At 51.6% G+C, this 17564-nt stretch overlaps 2 protein-coding genes across 2 annotated transcripts in view; both read left to right on the forward strand.

Moving 5' to 3' along the window:
• Window position 1: 1 nt before the first annotated feature.
• Window positions 2-8620, forward strand: MDH2 (malate dehydrogenase 2). The gene is made up of 9 exons (XM_009468962.2): window positions 2-158; window positions 1892-2060; window positions 2817-2900; window positions 3902-4011; window positions 4525-4650; window positions 5324-5401; window positions 6613-6712; window positions 7157-7308; window positions 8315-8620. Exons 1-9 carry the CDS (start codon window positions 90-92, stop codon window positions 8444-8446), a joined length of 1020 nt encoding a protein of 339 aa, XP_009467237.2. The 5' UTR covers window positions 2-89; the 3' UTR covers window positions 8447-8620.
• An 8647-nt stretch (window positions 8621-17267) lies between these two features.
• The window catches only part of SRRM3 (serine/arginine repetitive matrix 3), a 29106-nt gene continuing 28809 nt past the window's right edge, over window positions 17268-17564 (forward strand). Inside the window, exon 1 of the mRNA XM_087752262.1 lies at window positions 17268-17514. The gene's annotated coding sequence lies outside the window, so the exon portion shown is untranslated. The remainder of the gene's footprint in view (window positions 17515-17564) is intronic.

Below are 17564 nucleotides of genomic sequence, written 5' to 3' on the forward strand. Positions count from 1 at the left end.
CCCGCGCCGTAAGAAGTCTCGCGAGAGGTGCGGGCGGTCCCGCGCAGGCGCCGCGCGCTGGAGGTCGTTGGAGTCACCGGAGCCGCGCCATGCTCTCCCGCCTCGCCCGTCCCGCCGCCGCCGCGGCCCTCCGCCGGGGCCTCGCCACCACCGCCCAGGTACGCCCCGCCGCCAGCCCCCTCGCTGGCCCGCCGGGGGCCGGGGGTCGAAAGCCGGGGCCTCTTCTGTGAGGAGGAGAGGGGCTGAGGGCGTCTGCAGCCGCCGGGCGGCACCGCCTCGGTCAGTGGGACCGGGGCGGTCTGTGAGGGAGGCGAGGAGCACAGCTCCTGGGGGTGGGCTCTGGGGGTGCTGGGCTGGTGCTGTGGCCCTGCCTGGGGAAGCACCCGTGCTGGGGGCGTCGCTCTGCGGCTCTTGGCCGAGGAGCTTTTGCCTTTCCCCGGGCGGGTATAAACTTGCTGGCCGAATCTGTCAGTTCCAGATGAACTTCTCCTTCTGATGGCATATAACGGACAATACGCAGGTTTGCTGCTTCCTTCCTCTCCTGAAAAGGTGCCTCTGTATTCAAAATGTATTAAGAATTAAAGCTGGCGGTTAGGGGTTTAACAGTAATCCTTAATATGCTGACATCCATCGTGCATGACTCTTGATGTTGGGAGAGGGCTGCTGCTGCGTGGTAGGTGGATAGAGACCGTCCTCTGTCTTCTAAAGTTCCCAGTGGCATATGACAGAACGATTATTGTAGCTATAAAGATATGCTTTACAAGAGAGGTTTGTGTAATTATTTTGATAGGAGTTATATTCATTAGTAATGAGGCATTGATCTCATGGTATCAGTCGTAAATATGGGGCGCAGCAGTGACTAATGCTAGACTTTGCTTCCCCTTGGAGAGTTTTATGCTAAATTACGTTTGTTGCAGTAGCAAGAAAACTGAGCTGAGGTTAGGCCGATCGAGCTTCTGGGTAGATTATTTCTTTTCATAGCATAATAAGTAAGCTGTTCATGCGGGGACTTGGAGCTATTATGGCTTTATCTGGTAAGACAGTGTGATAGAGAACGTCCTTATCAGTGGTAATTGTATTAACACATTACATCTCTGCAGCAGCCTCTGGTTCTCCATTGCTTTGGCGGAGCGTTGCATTTTAAGACTGTTCTGGTCTTTTAAAGTAGCTTTCTTCTCATCTGGTGACACTTTTGCTACGAGCAGAAGCACAGGCATTTTTGAAAGAAATCACTTTCACTCAATGCGCACGTTAGAGTAAAGTTGGTTCACCAGGGCAATAAAGTAGAGTTGATTTTACTTGCTTCTCAGCCACACTTGATCAGAGCTGGAAATTATAGTCACTTAATGTTCTCAGGCCTCAATCTTGAGGCAGCTGCAGGTACTATTTTGAATTTCAGGCAAATACATTTTCTTCACATAGGTACAATGTTTATTACGTTTACTGTAGTCCATTACATGTATTGGTTTGCCAAGTGGGAAGGCATATTTTTTGATACTGCCAATGAAAACTAGATAAAGCTGCATAATACATTTTGCCCCAAGTCAGACCTAGGTCCACAGGGTAGCAGGCATTAGCCTGAGGCAGACACTTCCATCTGAAGAAAGATGATCCTTTTGGTTTCTTTGCCTAGCCTTGCTTCCCTTTTGAGCTTCAGATTGCAAAAGAACAATTTCTTCTAACTAGTCCTACCAATAAACCTCAAGGATCTTTGGGAGACTGTTGTGATGATCGCTTTCTGTGGGCTTAGGCAATCAAGTTTGCATAGTGCTTGATAAAAAAATTGAGAAATAGAACTAAAAGTAAAGAAAGTGTGGTGAAACCCCCAAGGTCACTGCTGCAGTAACTACCAAAACATCTCTTCAATGTGTTTGTCGTCTTTTTTCCTCAGAACAATGCCAAGGTAGCCGTGCTGGGGGCCTCGGGAGGCATTGGCCAGCCTCTCTCCCTTCTCCTGAAGAACAGCCCGCTGGTGAGCAGGCTGAGCCTTTACGATATCGCTCACACTCCAGGTGTTGCAGCTGACCTCAGCCATATCGAGACAAGAGCGAATGTTAAAGGTACTGCGAGCTGCTGGTCTGAAGGGTGTTCTGAAGGGGTCCTCTCGGGTGTCTCTGATGCTTGGAGATGTCCCTTGCTCGTGAAGGGGAATCTTCATACGATCCTGAAGCCTAGTATCAATTTAAGTAGCTTTTTCTCAAGCACTACATGACTAATTAAAGTCTAGCTGATTAGATTGATATGTATGGAGATGAGAATGGTCTGTGGTTGCACTGTTGAAGGGAGGAAGTATTCAATAAAATTGTCTCCAAAAAAAGCTTCAGCATTGAATTTAAAAGTTATTACAAAGAGACTTAACGATCTCTGGATGTCTACCTGAATTCTGTGTGCTGCTTTTATGAAAGGACAGCTGTCGAGTTCTGATGAAATCAAAGGAAACTTAATCTGCTGATCTTCATTTTATTTGAAGATCATTAAAAGGTTGTATGTTACTTGAACGTGTCTTTGTGCAATTCTTTGGGGGCACTGACTGTAGGGCCAAGCTAGGGTTTTTGGAGAGTAAATATACATAACAGGAGGAACTGAGGGTTTTTGAAACAGACGAATGTGAGTTTCCCACCCCTCTCATTCTGTAAGTTTTGAAACAAGGAAAAAACATCAAATAGGGTCCATCTGTAATTGCATTTCTTTGCTTTTCAGCATAAGGCTGAATTAAAAAAAAGGAATTGAGTGCCTCTGGGCATAATTTTGTACTTCAAAGTGTCAGATATTTAATAACTGGCAAAAACATAATGCCTGAATGTCTTCCATTTCAGGCTTCCTGGGACCTGAGCAGTTGCCAGAATGTCTGAAGGGCTGTAATGTTGTAGTTATTCCTGCGGGAGTCCCTAGAAAACCAGGTATGTTCTCTTTGTTAAAAAGCCCCAGGGCCTTCTTTGAAGTGTGTCTATGCAGTCCTGTTACTCAAATAGAGCTGTATCTGGTGTTTTATGGTAGTGTTGGCTTGGGATGTAAGTGATCTGTTAATGACACTGACCTGGAGCTTGTTGTGGTATTGGGCACCTCGTTTAGCCTCCCTCTTAGATTGTCCCTTGTAAAATGGGCAGAATGGATTTCTGGAGTTCCTGTGTAGGGGTGAGGCGCAAAGACTTTTCATGCAAGTGATCCCGAATCTGCCTTAGTTTCTTGCCAGGGCAATGGTCTAGTAAAAAAAGTGATTCTTTGTTTCATTTCTCAGCAGAATAGAAATAATCCATTTGTCTTGCTTTAATTGTATGAAAACTTCTCAGATCATCTCTGAATGAATGCTGTTAAGCCTTCCTAGAATGTCTCTGAACTGCTCCGTTTCTACTCTGTTTTTCAGTATCCTATTGGGAAGGTAACAAAACTCTAGACTTTAATGCCTAGCTCTTCCTAATTCTTCATTTTTCACGGTTAAAGTAGTTGCTGCAACAGAAATGAGAGCTGGCACTTATGCAACTAGCAATATTTTGCACAGAGCAGTTGGCATTCAAACTGTAGCTGTGGAGGTAATGGTAGAGGGGGAGGAGAATTCATCTTAGGAGCAGTTACGCTGCTGTGAGCACCGCTATACACTGCTGTGGGTCAGTATGGTCACACCGTACTGCAAGCTGCCATGGGGAAATGCGTTCCGACAGTTGACAGCTGGGCTGGTTCCTGAAAAGGGCTGATCTATCTGAAAGGGCAGTAATCTTTTATGAGTGAGGGGACTTCCTTTGGAGCCAATTCATTACTGCAGCTGGAGAGTTTTCCCTTGATGTATGAAACCAGAAGCTGACGTATCTCCGTCCAGAGCAGAATATTGGTTTTTGATTGGGTTGCTTGCCTATTAATGAGTAGTCTGTGGGTAACTTAAAATATTGTACTGGATGCGTTTTAGGTATGACCCGTGATGACCTGTTCAACACCAACGCTAGCATTGTTGCTACTTTGACATCTGCCTGTGCAAAGCACTGCCCAGAAGCCATGATCTGTATTATTTCTAACCCGGTAAGCATTTTCTGGAGACCTTGAAAATGTAGAGAAAAAAAAAATCCAGACTGAGAATACTGGAGTAGTCTGAGTTCCTGTTAGTTTTGACCAGTATCTTTAAGGTCTGCAGGGTATTTGCAGAAAAGGACTAAAAGCCTCAATCTACTAACCCATTTTTCTTGGGCTATATTTAAGTCGGAGGAAACTTGGATATGAAAGTGCTTAATATCTCAACGTCTGTATGACTACAGTTATAATGCATGCTGGTGTATTAGCTGGAATGGAAGTCTTAGCTTTACAAAGGGAGGAGCCTTTGTAATGCGAATGAGCAAATTTATTGTCTTAATGGTTATTTAAAATGGATGGGTTTTATTCCAGCCTGACTGTAAATTGCTCTTCAATTTGGGAATTAAAGTAATTGGCTACAGTTAACTTCAAGTTGGAAGTATGCTTCATTTACTGGCCTATTCAGTTCATGCATGGGCTTCATTACTATACTAGTTTTAATGAATGCTTGCCTATTGCTTATAGGTAAATTCAACCATCCCAATAACTTCAGAAGTCTTCAAGAAGCATGGTGTGTATAATCCCAACAGAATCTTTGGCGTTACAACGCTGGACATTGTCAGAGCGAATACTTTTGTGGCTGAACTAAAGGTAGGTCATAGTAACAGATGCTGGGGGAGGGATACGGTGTGCTTCGGTCATCAGGTCTGTCAAAAATGCTTTTAAAATCACTGCAGAGAGCCAAAAGAGCTCAGATTTCTGTGGAGCTAGAGGCAAAGGCAATGATTCCCTGTGTCCATTCTCTAGAGGAGCCTGGGGGTAGGGTTTCTTGTAAAATGTGGTTCAAGAGACTTTGACCTTTCCTTTTCATAGCTGTCCCCTGTGAGCAAGCTACATGGTCGCCTTAATTCTGTTGGCATTTTCAACCCTGCTGGTGCAACCGGAGGAGAGGGTTGAATTGTAGTATGTATTTGCAAGTCAAACCATCTGTGCTGTGTGTTACAGGATATTCTGCAAAGTATCAAAAGGTGTAATGGGTTACTGCTCTTAATAGCCCTGGTGGAGTTTGTACTTGTGCTGCTATTTATCTGAACTTGCATTAATAATATCCTGTAGCTGTCTAAAGTTATCAGAGTAACCTGGAGTTCAACTCTGTAGGCCTGGCTTTGTCCCTGGCGTACAGCTGCCTCTCAAACTCCTGCCCTGTGTAGCACTGGGTTATAGATGTGTCCAAATACTCAGGGCAGAAAATGAAGCGTGGTGTTTTTAAATGTTTTTCTTGTCCATGTGCTTCAGAAGCTGGAAAGTTTCATGTTTCCCTTAGGGTTTAGATCCAGCTCGAGTAAATGTTCCGGTTATTGGTGGCCATGCCGGGAAGACTATCATCCCTCTGATCTCTCAGGTGAGTCATAGTAACTGCCATGTGTGGCACCACACCATATGGTATTCCTCATCGGTACGTTAGAGTTGGTGTAAAGTGCCTTTGTGATGGCATGTAAGGTGCTAAAATACAGCAGAGAAGATGGTCTTCCCTGCTCTTATGGCTGCTTTCATTCCGAGATGAGGTACAAGATACTGGAAGGCAACGAGCTAAATCTAAAGTCCTCTGGGTGGTTTAAATAGTTCCAGCCTTTCTCCTCTAAAGGAGTTTGGGAATAAGAACTGAGGCGTGTGTGTGCCAGATGTCTTGGCACTGTTTGTTTTGGTTTTTATTTTTTGTGACAGGTATTTCATGATATGAATACCTTGCTTCAGCAGGAAAATGAAATTGATTTTGCCGTGCTGGACTAGAAACACCGCTTCAGCATGCAGCATTGAAATGAGGAGGCATAGCTCAAGCTGTGTTGGGAGGCCTGCTTCAGTAATGACTGGTGGTCAGGGAGAGGCTCCCTTCGTGCATCTAAGCCAGAAGGAAATGCAGTTCTAAAGCAGGCTGCAGCTTCGTGAGGAGAAGGCTAGGATATGGCCAAGGAGCAATCTGCGAGAAAGGGGGAAAAGCTTTGCTCTGGGTGGGCAGTACAGTATCCTTCACAGAAGGACGTTCTTAGGGAATAAGAGCAAGGGCTTTGGAGCAGCTGAATGCTGAGAGGGTGCTTTCATTAGACAGGCAATCGGGACAGCGGCAGCTGTGCTTAACATACTTGTGTAGCTGTATCTGAAGGTTCGGTAACTTCCTAAATGCTGCTGGCCGACTGGGTCCTTCATAAGGCTCTTGACTTCCCTAATGCCACAGTGACCCAAATGTTTACAAGATGGCTTTTTGAAATTCCTGATGCCTGTTACACGCTTGGAGGACATCCGTCTAGTGCAAAGGACTACACAGTAGCGAGTAACCATGGCAAGCCCTGGTTTTGCTGTCAAGCTGCGGTTTGTCCTTGAGCAAGCCAGGCACGGCTAGGTTCCTCTTACAGTCCATGCAATAACCAGCAGCCCTGGCGAACGCTTGCGGCTGGACAGTGTCACACCATCTGTGAGCTGGCGTAACTGATTTTCCCAGTTGAGAACTGTTGGTAACAACTGTAATGGTACAAAAAGCATCGTGTGGGTGGCTTTATGCTGAATCTGGAGGGGTCCTGGTATTTGATAGTAACTTTTTTTTTTTTCCCAATCTAGTGCACACCAAAAGTGGACTTCCCTCAGGATCAACTAGAAAAGCTTACAGGGAGAATTCAAGAAGCTGGCACTGAAGTTGTCAAAGCTAAAGCAGGAGCAGGTTGGTTCTTGACTACAGCTTCCAAGTAATTCTTGTTGGCCAGCTGAATGGGTGCATTCCTCTTCAGTTTAATCTTATTTACAACTGCAGTGCAGAATTATGAGCTGCTGATTACAAATCTAGCTGCTCTGCCATGTCAGCGACTGCCTGAACTGTGGTTCTAGAAACAGCTCAGGATGTAGGTAGGATTAAACATTAACTGATCCCGCACCATGTATGGATTTAAAAGGAATCTTCTCTGTCAAGTTAAGCTGTTTCTTCCTATAAATCTGGTCAGCTAAATAGCATGTAGCTGCCCAGAAGCTGGTGCTTTATCCAACTGCCTGTGAGCTTGAAGTCAGTGACACTGCAGCTCTGTAAACATATCGCTATGGAAGCCTTTGATGCTAAAGAAAGTATCAAATTTCAATGTGGTCTGTTCTAAAAGTGGTTTAACTTTTACAGGATCTGCCACCTTGTCTATGGCCTATGCTGGCGCTCGGTTTGTGTTCTCTCTGGTGGATGCCATGAATGGAAAGGAAGGGGTTATTGAATGTGCCTTTGTTCGATCAGAAGAGACGGAGAGCCCCTACTTCTCTACACCTCTGCTGCTGGGAGTACGTACTTTAAATGATGAGGCTTATGAACAGCAGCTACTGATTTAGTCTTGTGGTTTTTACTCAGTGATTTCAATTTGGTCTAATGCTAGGTATCGCTGAAGTTCACAGCTGAACGTACCTTTAAGAGTTCTTGAATATTTGAGTATTGTACTTAGGCGGATACCTCATGCTTGACAGGGATGCTGCTGCTTTTATCCGCTTTCAGACTGCAGGTCGCTGAGTAACCGCAGATTCAGACTTGTCTTAAGAGGTCACACTTGCTTCAAGCCAGTGCCTGTTTATGAAGGGCTTTCATGTGATTAACCAGAGTCAGCAATCCTGCCTCCTCAGCTTGATCTGCTACAAGCAAATCCCTCAGAAATGGAGGCACACGGGGAGCATGGATTAGGATTAGTAGATTGCTTTCAGGACTTCTCCTGAACTCTGAAAGAAGTGTTCCTTTTGTCACCCTTATGCTGTGGGTGGAGTGAAACACGAGGATGCTGCAGCCCTGCTGTGGCTGCTGGGATGCCAAGGATGGTGTGTGCTGCCTTAGGTGCTAGCTGGGGAGGGAATGGAAGGAGAGGGGTGTTAAGGAGGAAGGGTTTGGATGTAGGCATGAGATCTTAGAAACCTAGGAGTGCAACTCTAAAGCAGTTTCAGATTGCAAGCCAGTGGCAAGCGAAGGGCATACGCCAGAGGAGAGAGATTCTCCTGCCCAGCGGTGGGTTTGAAGATAGGAAGAGGCGTGAAGGAGCAGTTGGTATCAGTCCCCTCTGGAAGGAGCTGATGGGCTAACTTCACACTTGTGAACAGTGAATGAGAAGTTTGTGAAGGCTGTAGAAGTGGCTACAGATAATAAGAGGCTTCCGAGCCTTGCCAGAAGCGCAGGGTTGGCAGACTGGAGATGACAGAGGTCCCAGGCTGGGTCTCCATCTCAGCTGGATAATACGTAATCGGAGCTGTTAAGTTACTCCCTGGGTCATTTGATGAATGGTTAATCCTTAAATCCTCTTTCCCTCAGAAAAATGGAATTGAGAAGAACCTAGGTATTGGCAAGATCTCCCCCTTTGAAGAGAAGATGGTTGCTGAGGCCATGTCTGAGCTGAAGGCTTCTATTAAGAAAGGAGAGGAGTTTGCAAAGAACTTCAAGTGAAGAGCTGATGGCGAAGAGGAATTAACAACTTCCTTAATTTATTAAGGCATCATGTCACTTTACGACTTCTGATTCAAAGCTCATGCTTTGATTGAAGTCCGTCTGTATTAGCTTAATGATTGTTGCAAGCGCAGAGTCTAATCATCAATAAAACGGCCTCATTTTTTCAGTGTACCACCTGGCATTGTCCTGATGTGCTTGTCTTTTGAAGGTAGAAGCTGTAGGTCTCTGAAAGGTTATCAGTTACTGTAGTGATGAAATAATCTGCGAAAGTGGGTGAACCGATTACTCTCAACTGCGCTGCTGCTTGGGTTTTGGCTTGGGCTACTTGTGCGGCGCAGCAGCTGGGAAACCAGGCGTGATCAAATCGGATCAAGACGGGGTGAAGGGGCTTGCGAAAGGGATAACTGAGTGAAGTGATCCAAGAAGTGTTTCGGGAGGTGGCGTTACCTCTGCTGCTTCGTGTTCCCTTAATCTCTTACGTAATTTGATTTTAAAAGAGTTAGTAAAAGAGTTGAAACGTCAGTCCTGCTCTAAGAAAATAATTAAAATGCTGAGAGTGGCTCCTTTCTAGTTAGGAACAAAAGCCTTGATTTAGCATCTACATAAATTTCTTTTACATTCATCTTCTCGTGAATATAAAAATAAATGTCTGCAAGAAAATGGTGATGACGAGTTCTGTTGCTGACTTCTTTGAAGGTAAGCTTTAATGAAGGAAGTTATTAATTCGCTCTTCCTCCGTGCTCTGTGGGCTGCTTACCCCATTGCTTTGAATTGCTTTAATCCACGTAGGTTGAATTCGAAGCTGAACAGACTTTATTTTGATCAGATGAAGGAAATGCCGAAGCCCAGCACCTCTGGAGGAGCTGAGGGGAGCGCTGGTTTGAGGGAGAGAGCCTAGTGTCGAAGCTTCTCTTAAGGAAGAGACCTAAAGGTAGTAGATGCTGTTTGGTCACTCGCTGTTTTCCCCCACTGCTTGGATTCGAACTCTCCTGAGCTATTTTTATTTTAGTCTCATTCATTCTGAACTGGATCACACAGTTGTGACACTGAAGATGCCTTGAGAATAAAGCGCTTGGCTCTTTCCCTGCCCTGTGGAAGTGTAGGCAGAGGGCAGCAAGCACGGTTCTTGTCACTCCTCTCTGCAGAAGTTCAATGTATTAAAGCTTGGTTTCTTTACAGAAATAGTAATGAAGCGTCGGCAGTCATTACTCAGCAGGCTTGGAACAACGTAATTATTAGGTGGTATTAATAGAATTAAAGATTAAAGAATTAAAGATCGTGTTGGAGCGGGGCAGGGGCGGACGTCAGAACTGGAGGATGCTGAGGGAGGAGTGACCGGCCAGGCCTGGTAAGTGCAGCTTGGCTCTTGCGTTCAGCATGATAAATGGAAAGCGCGTGGCAGACCGCGAGGAAGCAGGTTGCTGGACGTAGGCAGGGCTCTTGCAGGCCTGTCAGCAATTCTGTGTCCGGAAATAAGTTATTTAAAAATGGTGTGAATCCGTCTGCCAGAGCTGGTGGTCTGCACCCCCGGTGTGTGTGCCCGGGTGGTCCGGGGGAGCTACGACGCGAAGCCGCCGAGTGAACGGCTGCAGGGAAAGCCTTGCCTTGCAACCAGGAGGGAGATAACAACATACACTTGTTTTGGTCCTGCTATTTTAAATACAGCAGAGAGCGCAGGTTTTGGAGGGTTGGAGATTTTTAGAACTTGAGATTCAGTGTGGCTTAGGTTATTCTATCTCTTTCTTGTGTCAGCAGTCCAAATCCAGTGAAGACTGGGGGAATTGCATGGACAAGCAGAAAGCTCTGCTTATTCCAGTAGGGACTCGGGGACAGGATGGGTAAGTGGAGCTGAGGTGGAAGAGGATTAGTTCCCAGCACCTGCTGACTCGTAGATTCTTCAGGGTCTCCTTCAAATCCCCTTAATGATAACACTGTCCGTTCCCTTTCTGCACAGTTTGGTTTTGGGCTTTGTTCCCCCCTGCCATGGTTTAACCCCGGCCAGCAGCTCAGCCCCAGCCAGCTGCTCCCTCACTCCCCCCCAGTGGGACGGGGGAGAGAATTGGAAGGGTAAAAGTTGGAAAACTCATGGGTTGAGGTAAAGACAGTTTAATAGGTAAAGCAAACGCCGCATGCACAGGCAAAGCAAACCAAGGAATTCATTCCCTACTTCCCATTGGCAGGCAGGTGTTCAGCCATCCCCAGGAAAGCAGGGCTCCATCACGCGTAATGGTTACCTGGGAAGACAAATGCCATCACTCCGAATGTCCCCCCTTCCTTCTTCTTCCCCCGGCTTATATACTGGGCATGACGCCATGCGGTATGGAATAGCCCTGTGGCCAGCCGGGGTCAGCTGTCCTGGCTGTGCTCCCTCCCAGCTGCTTGTGCACCGGGCAGAGCACGGGAAGCTGAAAAGTCCTTGACTGGTGTAAACTCCACACAGCAAGAACCAAACCATCAGTGTGTTATCAACATTATTCTCATCCTAAATCCAAACCACAGCACTCTACCAGCTACTAAGAAGAAAATTAACTCTCTCCCAGCTGAAACCAGGACACTCCCCTCAATCCCATGCCTTATGCTTGGAGTTGCAGCCATTCCCTGTGCCTGGAAATCTGCTCTCCTTTTGGGAAGGGACGTGAGACACCCTTCTTGTGGCTTTCTGCAGTGAAGGCAGAGACCAGGAGGACGTTGGACGAAGGTGAGAAATGAACTCGCGTAGGAGTTCTCCGCTTGGTCAAAAGTGCTGTCCCCCAGCCGAACACTGCTGTGGTGGGTAACTGAATCGCCGTGAAGACTGAAGACGGTTTGCAGAGGTAAGTGTGGGACATCCCACCCCTCCTCTCGGAACAGATTTCCTGGAGGAGGGGAGGAACCGGGGCGTACCCCTCCTCGGGAGAAGCAGAATTAGCTGGGTGTACCTAGATAAGCTGACGCTGTGCCCTGGAAGTTGTTTCCTGGTGCTGTCTCCCCGAACACACGACCTTCATCCTCTGTCCTGCGAGCTGCTGCGGCGTGGCCGCCTTGCTGAGTCACGGCATTAGCTCCGGTGCCGACGGCCTTTGGTTTTTACCTCCTGTGGAGGTGAGTAACCAGGCTGCTGTGACCAGGCCTGGAGGAGGTGGAAAACCCGCCCTGCTCAGAGCTCTTGGGCTTCACCCCGCTTATTGAGCAGGCTTTTGTCTTGATGGTCTTTAAGCACCTGACATCTTCTATTGCAGCAGTATTTATGTGCGCGGAGCTGCCACCTCCTCGGGCAGCCCAGCTCCATGCTGGAGCCCAGCTGTCAAGATACAGAGGAGATGCGTATTAAGAGTAATAAATAAAGATCCTCCAGATGGCCAGATGTCGGGTCACTTGATCCCACCTGCCACTCCCGTGCTGCTGGGGCAACATGATAAAGCGCAGGAGAGGATAGAATGAGGAGAAAAGGAAACGGTGAATGCTATGGCTCAAGTCTTTCATCCTGATCAACCTCAGTGTCCCAGGGGGGCTTCAGGTGGGACAACCACTGGAGCAGGGTGCAGGCTGGCAGCCCCGTGTCCCTCATTCCTGGGAAAACTGTTTTCCCTTCCTGGCTCTGTTTAAGGGCTGGTGCTTTGGGGTGGGGGTACAGACCTGCCCCCCATCTCACCCCAGGAGGGCAGCAGGAGTCAGGAGATGGCAGCAGCAGCTTGCCTTTGGGTAGGGCTGGTACCCCCGCGGCAGGCGCGGCCGAGCCTGAGGACAGTCACTGGCATTTTGGTGATATTTAGGAGAAGGAGAAGCAGGGGAAACAACAACAGGAAGACAGTTGGGTGCAGCCTCTGCCTTGCCAAAGCTGGCTGCCTTCCCAGCTCCGGGAAAGGAGCAAAACTGGAGGGGCTGGAGGTACCTGGAAAAGATGCTGGTGTCCCCCTGTCACTGCTGCTCAGCCTCAGTTGGCTGGGCTGGTGGTTCACGACAGGCGTTGTGTGGCTGATCCCCTTTTGGAGGCTTCATGCTCTGCTCAGCACGCGTAGCGAGTTCCTTGCTGGCTGGCAGAGCCAGCTCCCATGCGGCTTTACCAGGGCAGCTCCGGCATCCCGCCGCGTGTGGCCGTGCAGGGCCCCTCGGGTGCACCAGGCACTGCTTACGGGCAGCGTTGGCCCTGGCAGGGGTGTAAAACCTCCCTGCCGTGAAGCCGCCCGGGCTGGGCTCTGTGCTTTACACAGAGCATCCTCTGCCCGGGGGATGGCAGGTGAATGGGGAAAGCAGAGGGGGAAATGCACCCTGAGGGGGGTCGGGCACAGCCGGGGCAGCGGGCAGATCTCCCCTGCAGCCAGCTCAGCTTCCCCCTTCCCTCGCAGGGCGATGGCAAGAGGCTTTAATGTGAGCAGGAGGATCAGAAACCATCTGATCTGTGGTTTCAGCTTTGCAGAGGCCTCTCCCCCCGGCTCCCCTGGCTCTCCTGCCTGGCCACAGGCAGCGTTAAATCACCACCTTTACCTTCGCTGCTCTTGATTTACTAAAATGCCCGGGAGCTCTTGCTTCCCTCCCGGGTGCCTTAAAGCAGATCTGGAGTGCAGCGACGAGACGGGAGGGTTTGTTTGCATTTACAGGGAAACCTGTTAATAAAGGAGACCAAAGGGACTGCTCTTTTCCTGGCTGCGGGAACAGATGGCTGGATAACGCAGTGCAATTAATATGCAGGGACTCCTGCCGGGGCGGGGATTTGATTGCCTGTTAGGAGAGGTTAGCGCACTAGAGCTGAGCTCTGCCACCGCTCTGCCCGTCCCTGGCACCTGCTGCCGGCGGGGGTCCTTGGGGACCCTGGGACAGATCAGATGGTGTCACGGAGCAGGTTGTGGGAGCTGGTCATGGGGGAAGATGCAGCAGGGAACTTGTGGCCAGCAGCGGGTGTCTGCTTCTGCCACGCTGGGTGATGCTCTGGGAGGGCTGCCCTGCGGGTTTGTAAAAGCAAAGGCTGGCTCTGGTGATGAAGGACAGCTCGTAGGTCCTTTCAGTCTGGAAGAGGTCCGGTGGCTCATTTTTTCCTCCTGTACTCATTTCTCCTCTGAGTCAGGAGGTGCCAAAGGAGAGCAGTAAGCGGCAGCTCCTGAATGAGCCAAGGGAGGTGGGTGCCAGGGTGCGGGGGTCTCCTTGCCACGGCACAGCGTGGGCGCAAAATGTTTCCCAGCGCTTCAAAGAGTGGCCAGACAAATCCACAGGGAAGAAAAATCCCTGCTGAGGGCTAGGAAGCTTAGGGAGCCCTGGGGCAGCAGGAGAAGACCAAGCAAACCCACCCCAGCACCAAGCAGGGCTGCATGGCCACAGGGTCAAGCCCAAATCGATGGGAGCCTCCAGCCACCGGGCCACGATCGAATGGCCCAAGGTCGCCCCAGGCACACACGGGGCTGTTCAGATGCCCGCTCCCCATCACACGCAGGCTCTTACAGCATAACAGTGCCCCCAGCCCCTTCCCCTGTACGCCTTGGCTTTGCTCCCCCCGTTTGCTGGCGTTTCCCTCCTCCCGCTCCCTCGCCGGCTCAGGCGGGGTTGCTGAGCATCAAGAAAGTCAGCGCCGGGCTTTGATCAGGGGCTATTGCCTGTGCCGCGCCAGCAGCACGCTCCCCGCACGGCAGAGCCGCTGCTGGCTGCCCTTTCTTCTGTGTCAGGAGGCGGCTGGTGGAGATGTCGAACCTCAGTACGAATCCTTGCAATTAGGCCTGTTCTGCTGCCTGCCTCGTTTGATCTCCTTTAATTATTTATCACCTTTTTTTTTTTTTTCCTCCTTCCCGAATCCTCGGTTTCTTTCAAGTGATTATTTTCTTCCTCTCCCCCCAGCTGCGGCTGGCTCTGTCTGTTTGCTTGCAATTACCATCCCTTCTCCCGGTCCTTCCATCTCTCCCCTTTTGTTCTCCACCAGATCATCCCTTCACGCTGCTCTCCTGGCTGCACCCCCAGCTCTCTGCCTTGCCTGGCAGCTTTTTCTTGCTGCTTTTCTCCATTTTTCTCACCCGGATGGCTATTGCCTTTCTCCATCCTGTTCCAGGCATGGTTTTGGCTGTGTTTACTGCTGGTGCCAGCTCTCTGGCTGGGATCCTGTGCTCTGGGCTGGGCTGGACTAGATCTCCCATTGCTATTCTCCCAGGCTGTTGCCCAAAGCCCGATGTGGCCCCAGTGCAAAGCCCTGGCTCCCAGCAGCGCCCAGCCAAGCCTGGGGAGCCCCGTGGGGCTGCTGCTCCCCTATGCCAGGGTCTCCCCATGCTGCTTTTGCTGACTGCATCCCCCCATCCTCTTTGTTTCCCAGGACCTGATGCATTATTCAGCGCTGTGGACGCTGAGGGCGTTGGAAAGATTACGGTGGGCTTGCCCTGGGGATGCTGGATTTTCCCCATCACAGGCTGTTTTGTCCCTCCGGCACTAAACCAGGTGAGGCCCTGAGAACGCAGGAGGCTTCTCCCAGGAGGTGGCATCTGCTCCTGCCCCGGGAGGATGCGGCAGGGACAAAGGCAGGAGCAGGGGGAGGCAGCAGCGGCCATGGGGATGTTCCAGCAGCTGCACTGCAGCTCCCGCACCCAGCCCTGCTGCTTGGCCAGAGTTTAATAGAGCCAGTCCAATGCATGGCCAAGCCCCTTGTTTACAGAGTCCCTACAACAACAGCCTGGAGAGGCTGCAGCCCACGCTCAGCCCCTCTCCCACCCCAAACAACCCTCTCCCAGCTCCTGTGGGTGTTTTAGGCAGGGACAGGCTGCCCTGGAGCTGGGGAGGAGCAGTGTGTGGCATCTGCTTGAGCGTGTGCATGCATGCGTGTGCCTGCGTGTGTGCACACTCAGGCAGCCCTGTCACGGGGTCTTGTCATGCTGCCGCGTTTAACTGCAGGGAAGGGTGATGGATAATGAACGTGGGATGCGGGTTTTGCAGAGCAGCCAGTAGGAAACAACCCCAAATGGGTGTTGGATCCTCACGGAAATAGCATGCTTGTGCCCTCCACCCCATTCACAGCTGGGCACCGTCTTCCCTGGGCTGGACCCATCCCCGTGGCCTGCTGCCACCTCGACCCACGGGGACCCCCGTCCCTTGTGCATGGGGATGGGGAGGAAAGTGAAGGACAGCAGCTCTGGCCATGGTGAGTGATTTTGGACTGGCGCCGATGAGTGGTGCTGCTGGGAGTGGTTCGGTCGCTGGTCTGGTCCTCCCCAGAGCATCTTGGGGAGCAGAGCATCGCCCAGCTGCCACCCGCTGTGGGGACATCCCCACCCGGACAGGTCTCTCCAGCCTGGGCTGCCCCCAAAAGCCCCTGTTAGACCCCAGCTCTGGCTCCCCATCCCCGTCCCTGCTGCAGCTCCCTCCCCAGATCCACCCTCCGAGGCCAAACCCACCATGGAGCGACACCTGGGTGCCTTTCTCAGCTCTCTGCTTGGAAACGAGCCGCCAAATTAAGGAGGGAGCTGTAGCCACAGCAGATGCACTGCCTGTGCAGTGCAGGGGAAACTGAGGCACAGGGTGGGGGGCAACTGGGAGGGACCAGTGCATATGGTGCCCCTGGCTGGGGCCCTGGCAGAGCAGCCAGGATGGCTTCAGGCTGATTCGGGCAGCCCAGCCCTCGCCATGACCATGGTGGGTGGCTTTGGGGTGGCCGTGGGGTGGTTTGGGTAGCCCATCCCTTGCCACGAGCACGGCGCGGGGTTTCAGGGTGGTTCTGGAGAGGTTTGGGTACCCCGTCCCCCACCATGATGGTACAGGGTGGTTTTGGGGGGGCTAAGTGTGACCCCGAGCATCGCAGGGCTGGTTCAGCACTGTCGCAGGGGCTTTCTCTATTTTTGGTCCTTTTGGGGATTTTCAATGCACCTTCTCTTTTCACAGTCAGTCCGCTCCCTCCTGGAATCCCTGCTCCATCCCGGCTGAGCACTCCTCCTCGGGCCTGATCCTGCCATGCTGCTGCTCAGCGCCAGGCTAACTGGGACCAGAACTGGTGGCACTGGTTGTACTGGGAGCTTCCCCCTGCCCAGATTCACTGGCTCCTGGCCCACAGGTGTCCTAGGTGGTCCCAGGCAGCACTGGGAAATCAGCCGGGAATGGGGAGAGGGTGGGCATTGCTGGGCTGGCACCGGGGGTGAGGTGGGGCATCGTGGCAAGGAGGTAGGGTGTGGGATGGGATATAGGATGGGATATAGGATGGGATGGGCTATATGTGTTGGGATGTGATACAGCATGAGATATGGGTTGGGATGGAATATAGGGTGGGACAGGGAATGGGATGGGACATAGGATGGGATATAGGATGGGATGGGCTCTGTGTTGGGATGGGATACAGTGTGGCATATGGGATGGCTTGGGATACAGGATAGGATGGGATGGAATACAGGGTGGGGTACAGGATGGGATGGAATACAGGGTGGGGTACAGGATGGGATACAGGGTGGGGTACAGGATGGGATGGGATACAGGGTGGGGTACAGGATGGGATACAGGGTGGGATACAGGATGGGATGGGATACAGGGTGGGGTGCAGGATGGGATACAGGGTGGGATACAGGATGGGATGGGATACAGGGTGGGGTACAGGATGGGATACAGGGTGGGATACGGGATGGGATGGGATGCAGGGTGGGGTAGAGGATGGGTGATTTTCTGTCAATTGCGTCCCCCAGATGTGAGCAGCTTGGCTGGGGCAGTACCCCAGGGCAAAGCTTTGGGGACCAGAGGGGTGGGCTTTTGGGGGGGATTTGGGGGCTTGGCGGTGCAGGTGGATATTAAGACGTGGGGAGGAAGCGGGGGCACTGGGGAGAGTTACGGGGCGCAGGCGGCTGCAGGGGTGCCCCGGGGGGCGCGGGGGGCTCGGCGGGGGCCGGCGCGCCCTCCGCCCGCCAGGCGGCGCTGTGCGGTGCGGGCGGCGCGCTGGCGCGGCGGGCGGCTCTGTGTCGCGGAGCTGTCCAGCACTTCAGGAGGGGCCGCGCTCGCCGCGCCGGGAGCCGCGCCGGGAGGGGCCGGGCCGCGCCGGGCCGAGCGGGGCCGGGCCCAGCGGGGCCCAGCGGGGCGGCGCAGGCAGCGGCCGGTGGCGGCGGCTCCGGGCCGGGCCGGGCCCGGCGGAGCGGCGGGGCGAGGTGAGGCGCGGTGCGGCCGGGCCCGGGCCTGGCTGGCGGGCCGGCACCGG

Source organism: Nipponia nippon, unplaced genomic scaffold (genome assembly GCF_047370975.1).
Source record: "Nipponia nippon isolate SJK-2023a ecotype South Korea unplaced genomic scaffold, ASM4737097v1 scaffold_15, whole genome shotgun sequence".
NCBI classification, from domain to species: Eukaryota; Metazoa; Chordata; class Aves; order Pelecaniformes; family Threskiornithidae; genus Nipponia; species Nipponia nippon.

What these genes read in the sequence shown, in the direction of transcription:
- MDH2 (XM_009468962.2), top strand. Translation starts at nt 90, where the DNA reads ATGCTCTCCCGCCTCGCCCGTCCCGCCGCCGCCGCGGCCCTCCGCCGG. An exon ending in GACAAGAGCGAATGTTAAAG is followed by an intron (nt 2,061 to 2,816) that starts GTACTGCGAGCT and finishes CTTCCATTTCAG; the next exon opens with GCTTCCTGGGACCTGAGCAG. An exon ending in TCATCCCTCTGATCTCTCAG is followed by an intron (nt 5,402 to 6,612) that starts GTGAGTCATAGT and finishes TTCCCAATCTAG; the next exon opens with TGCACACCAAAAGTGGACTT.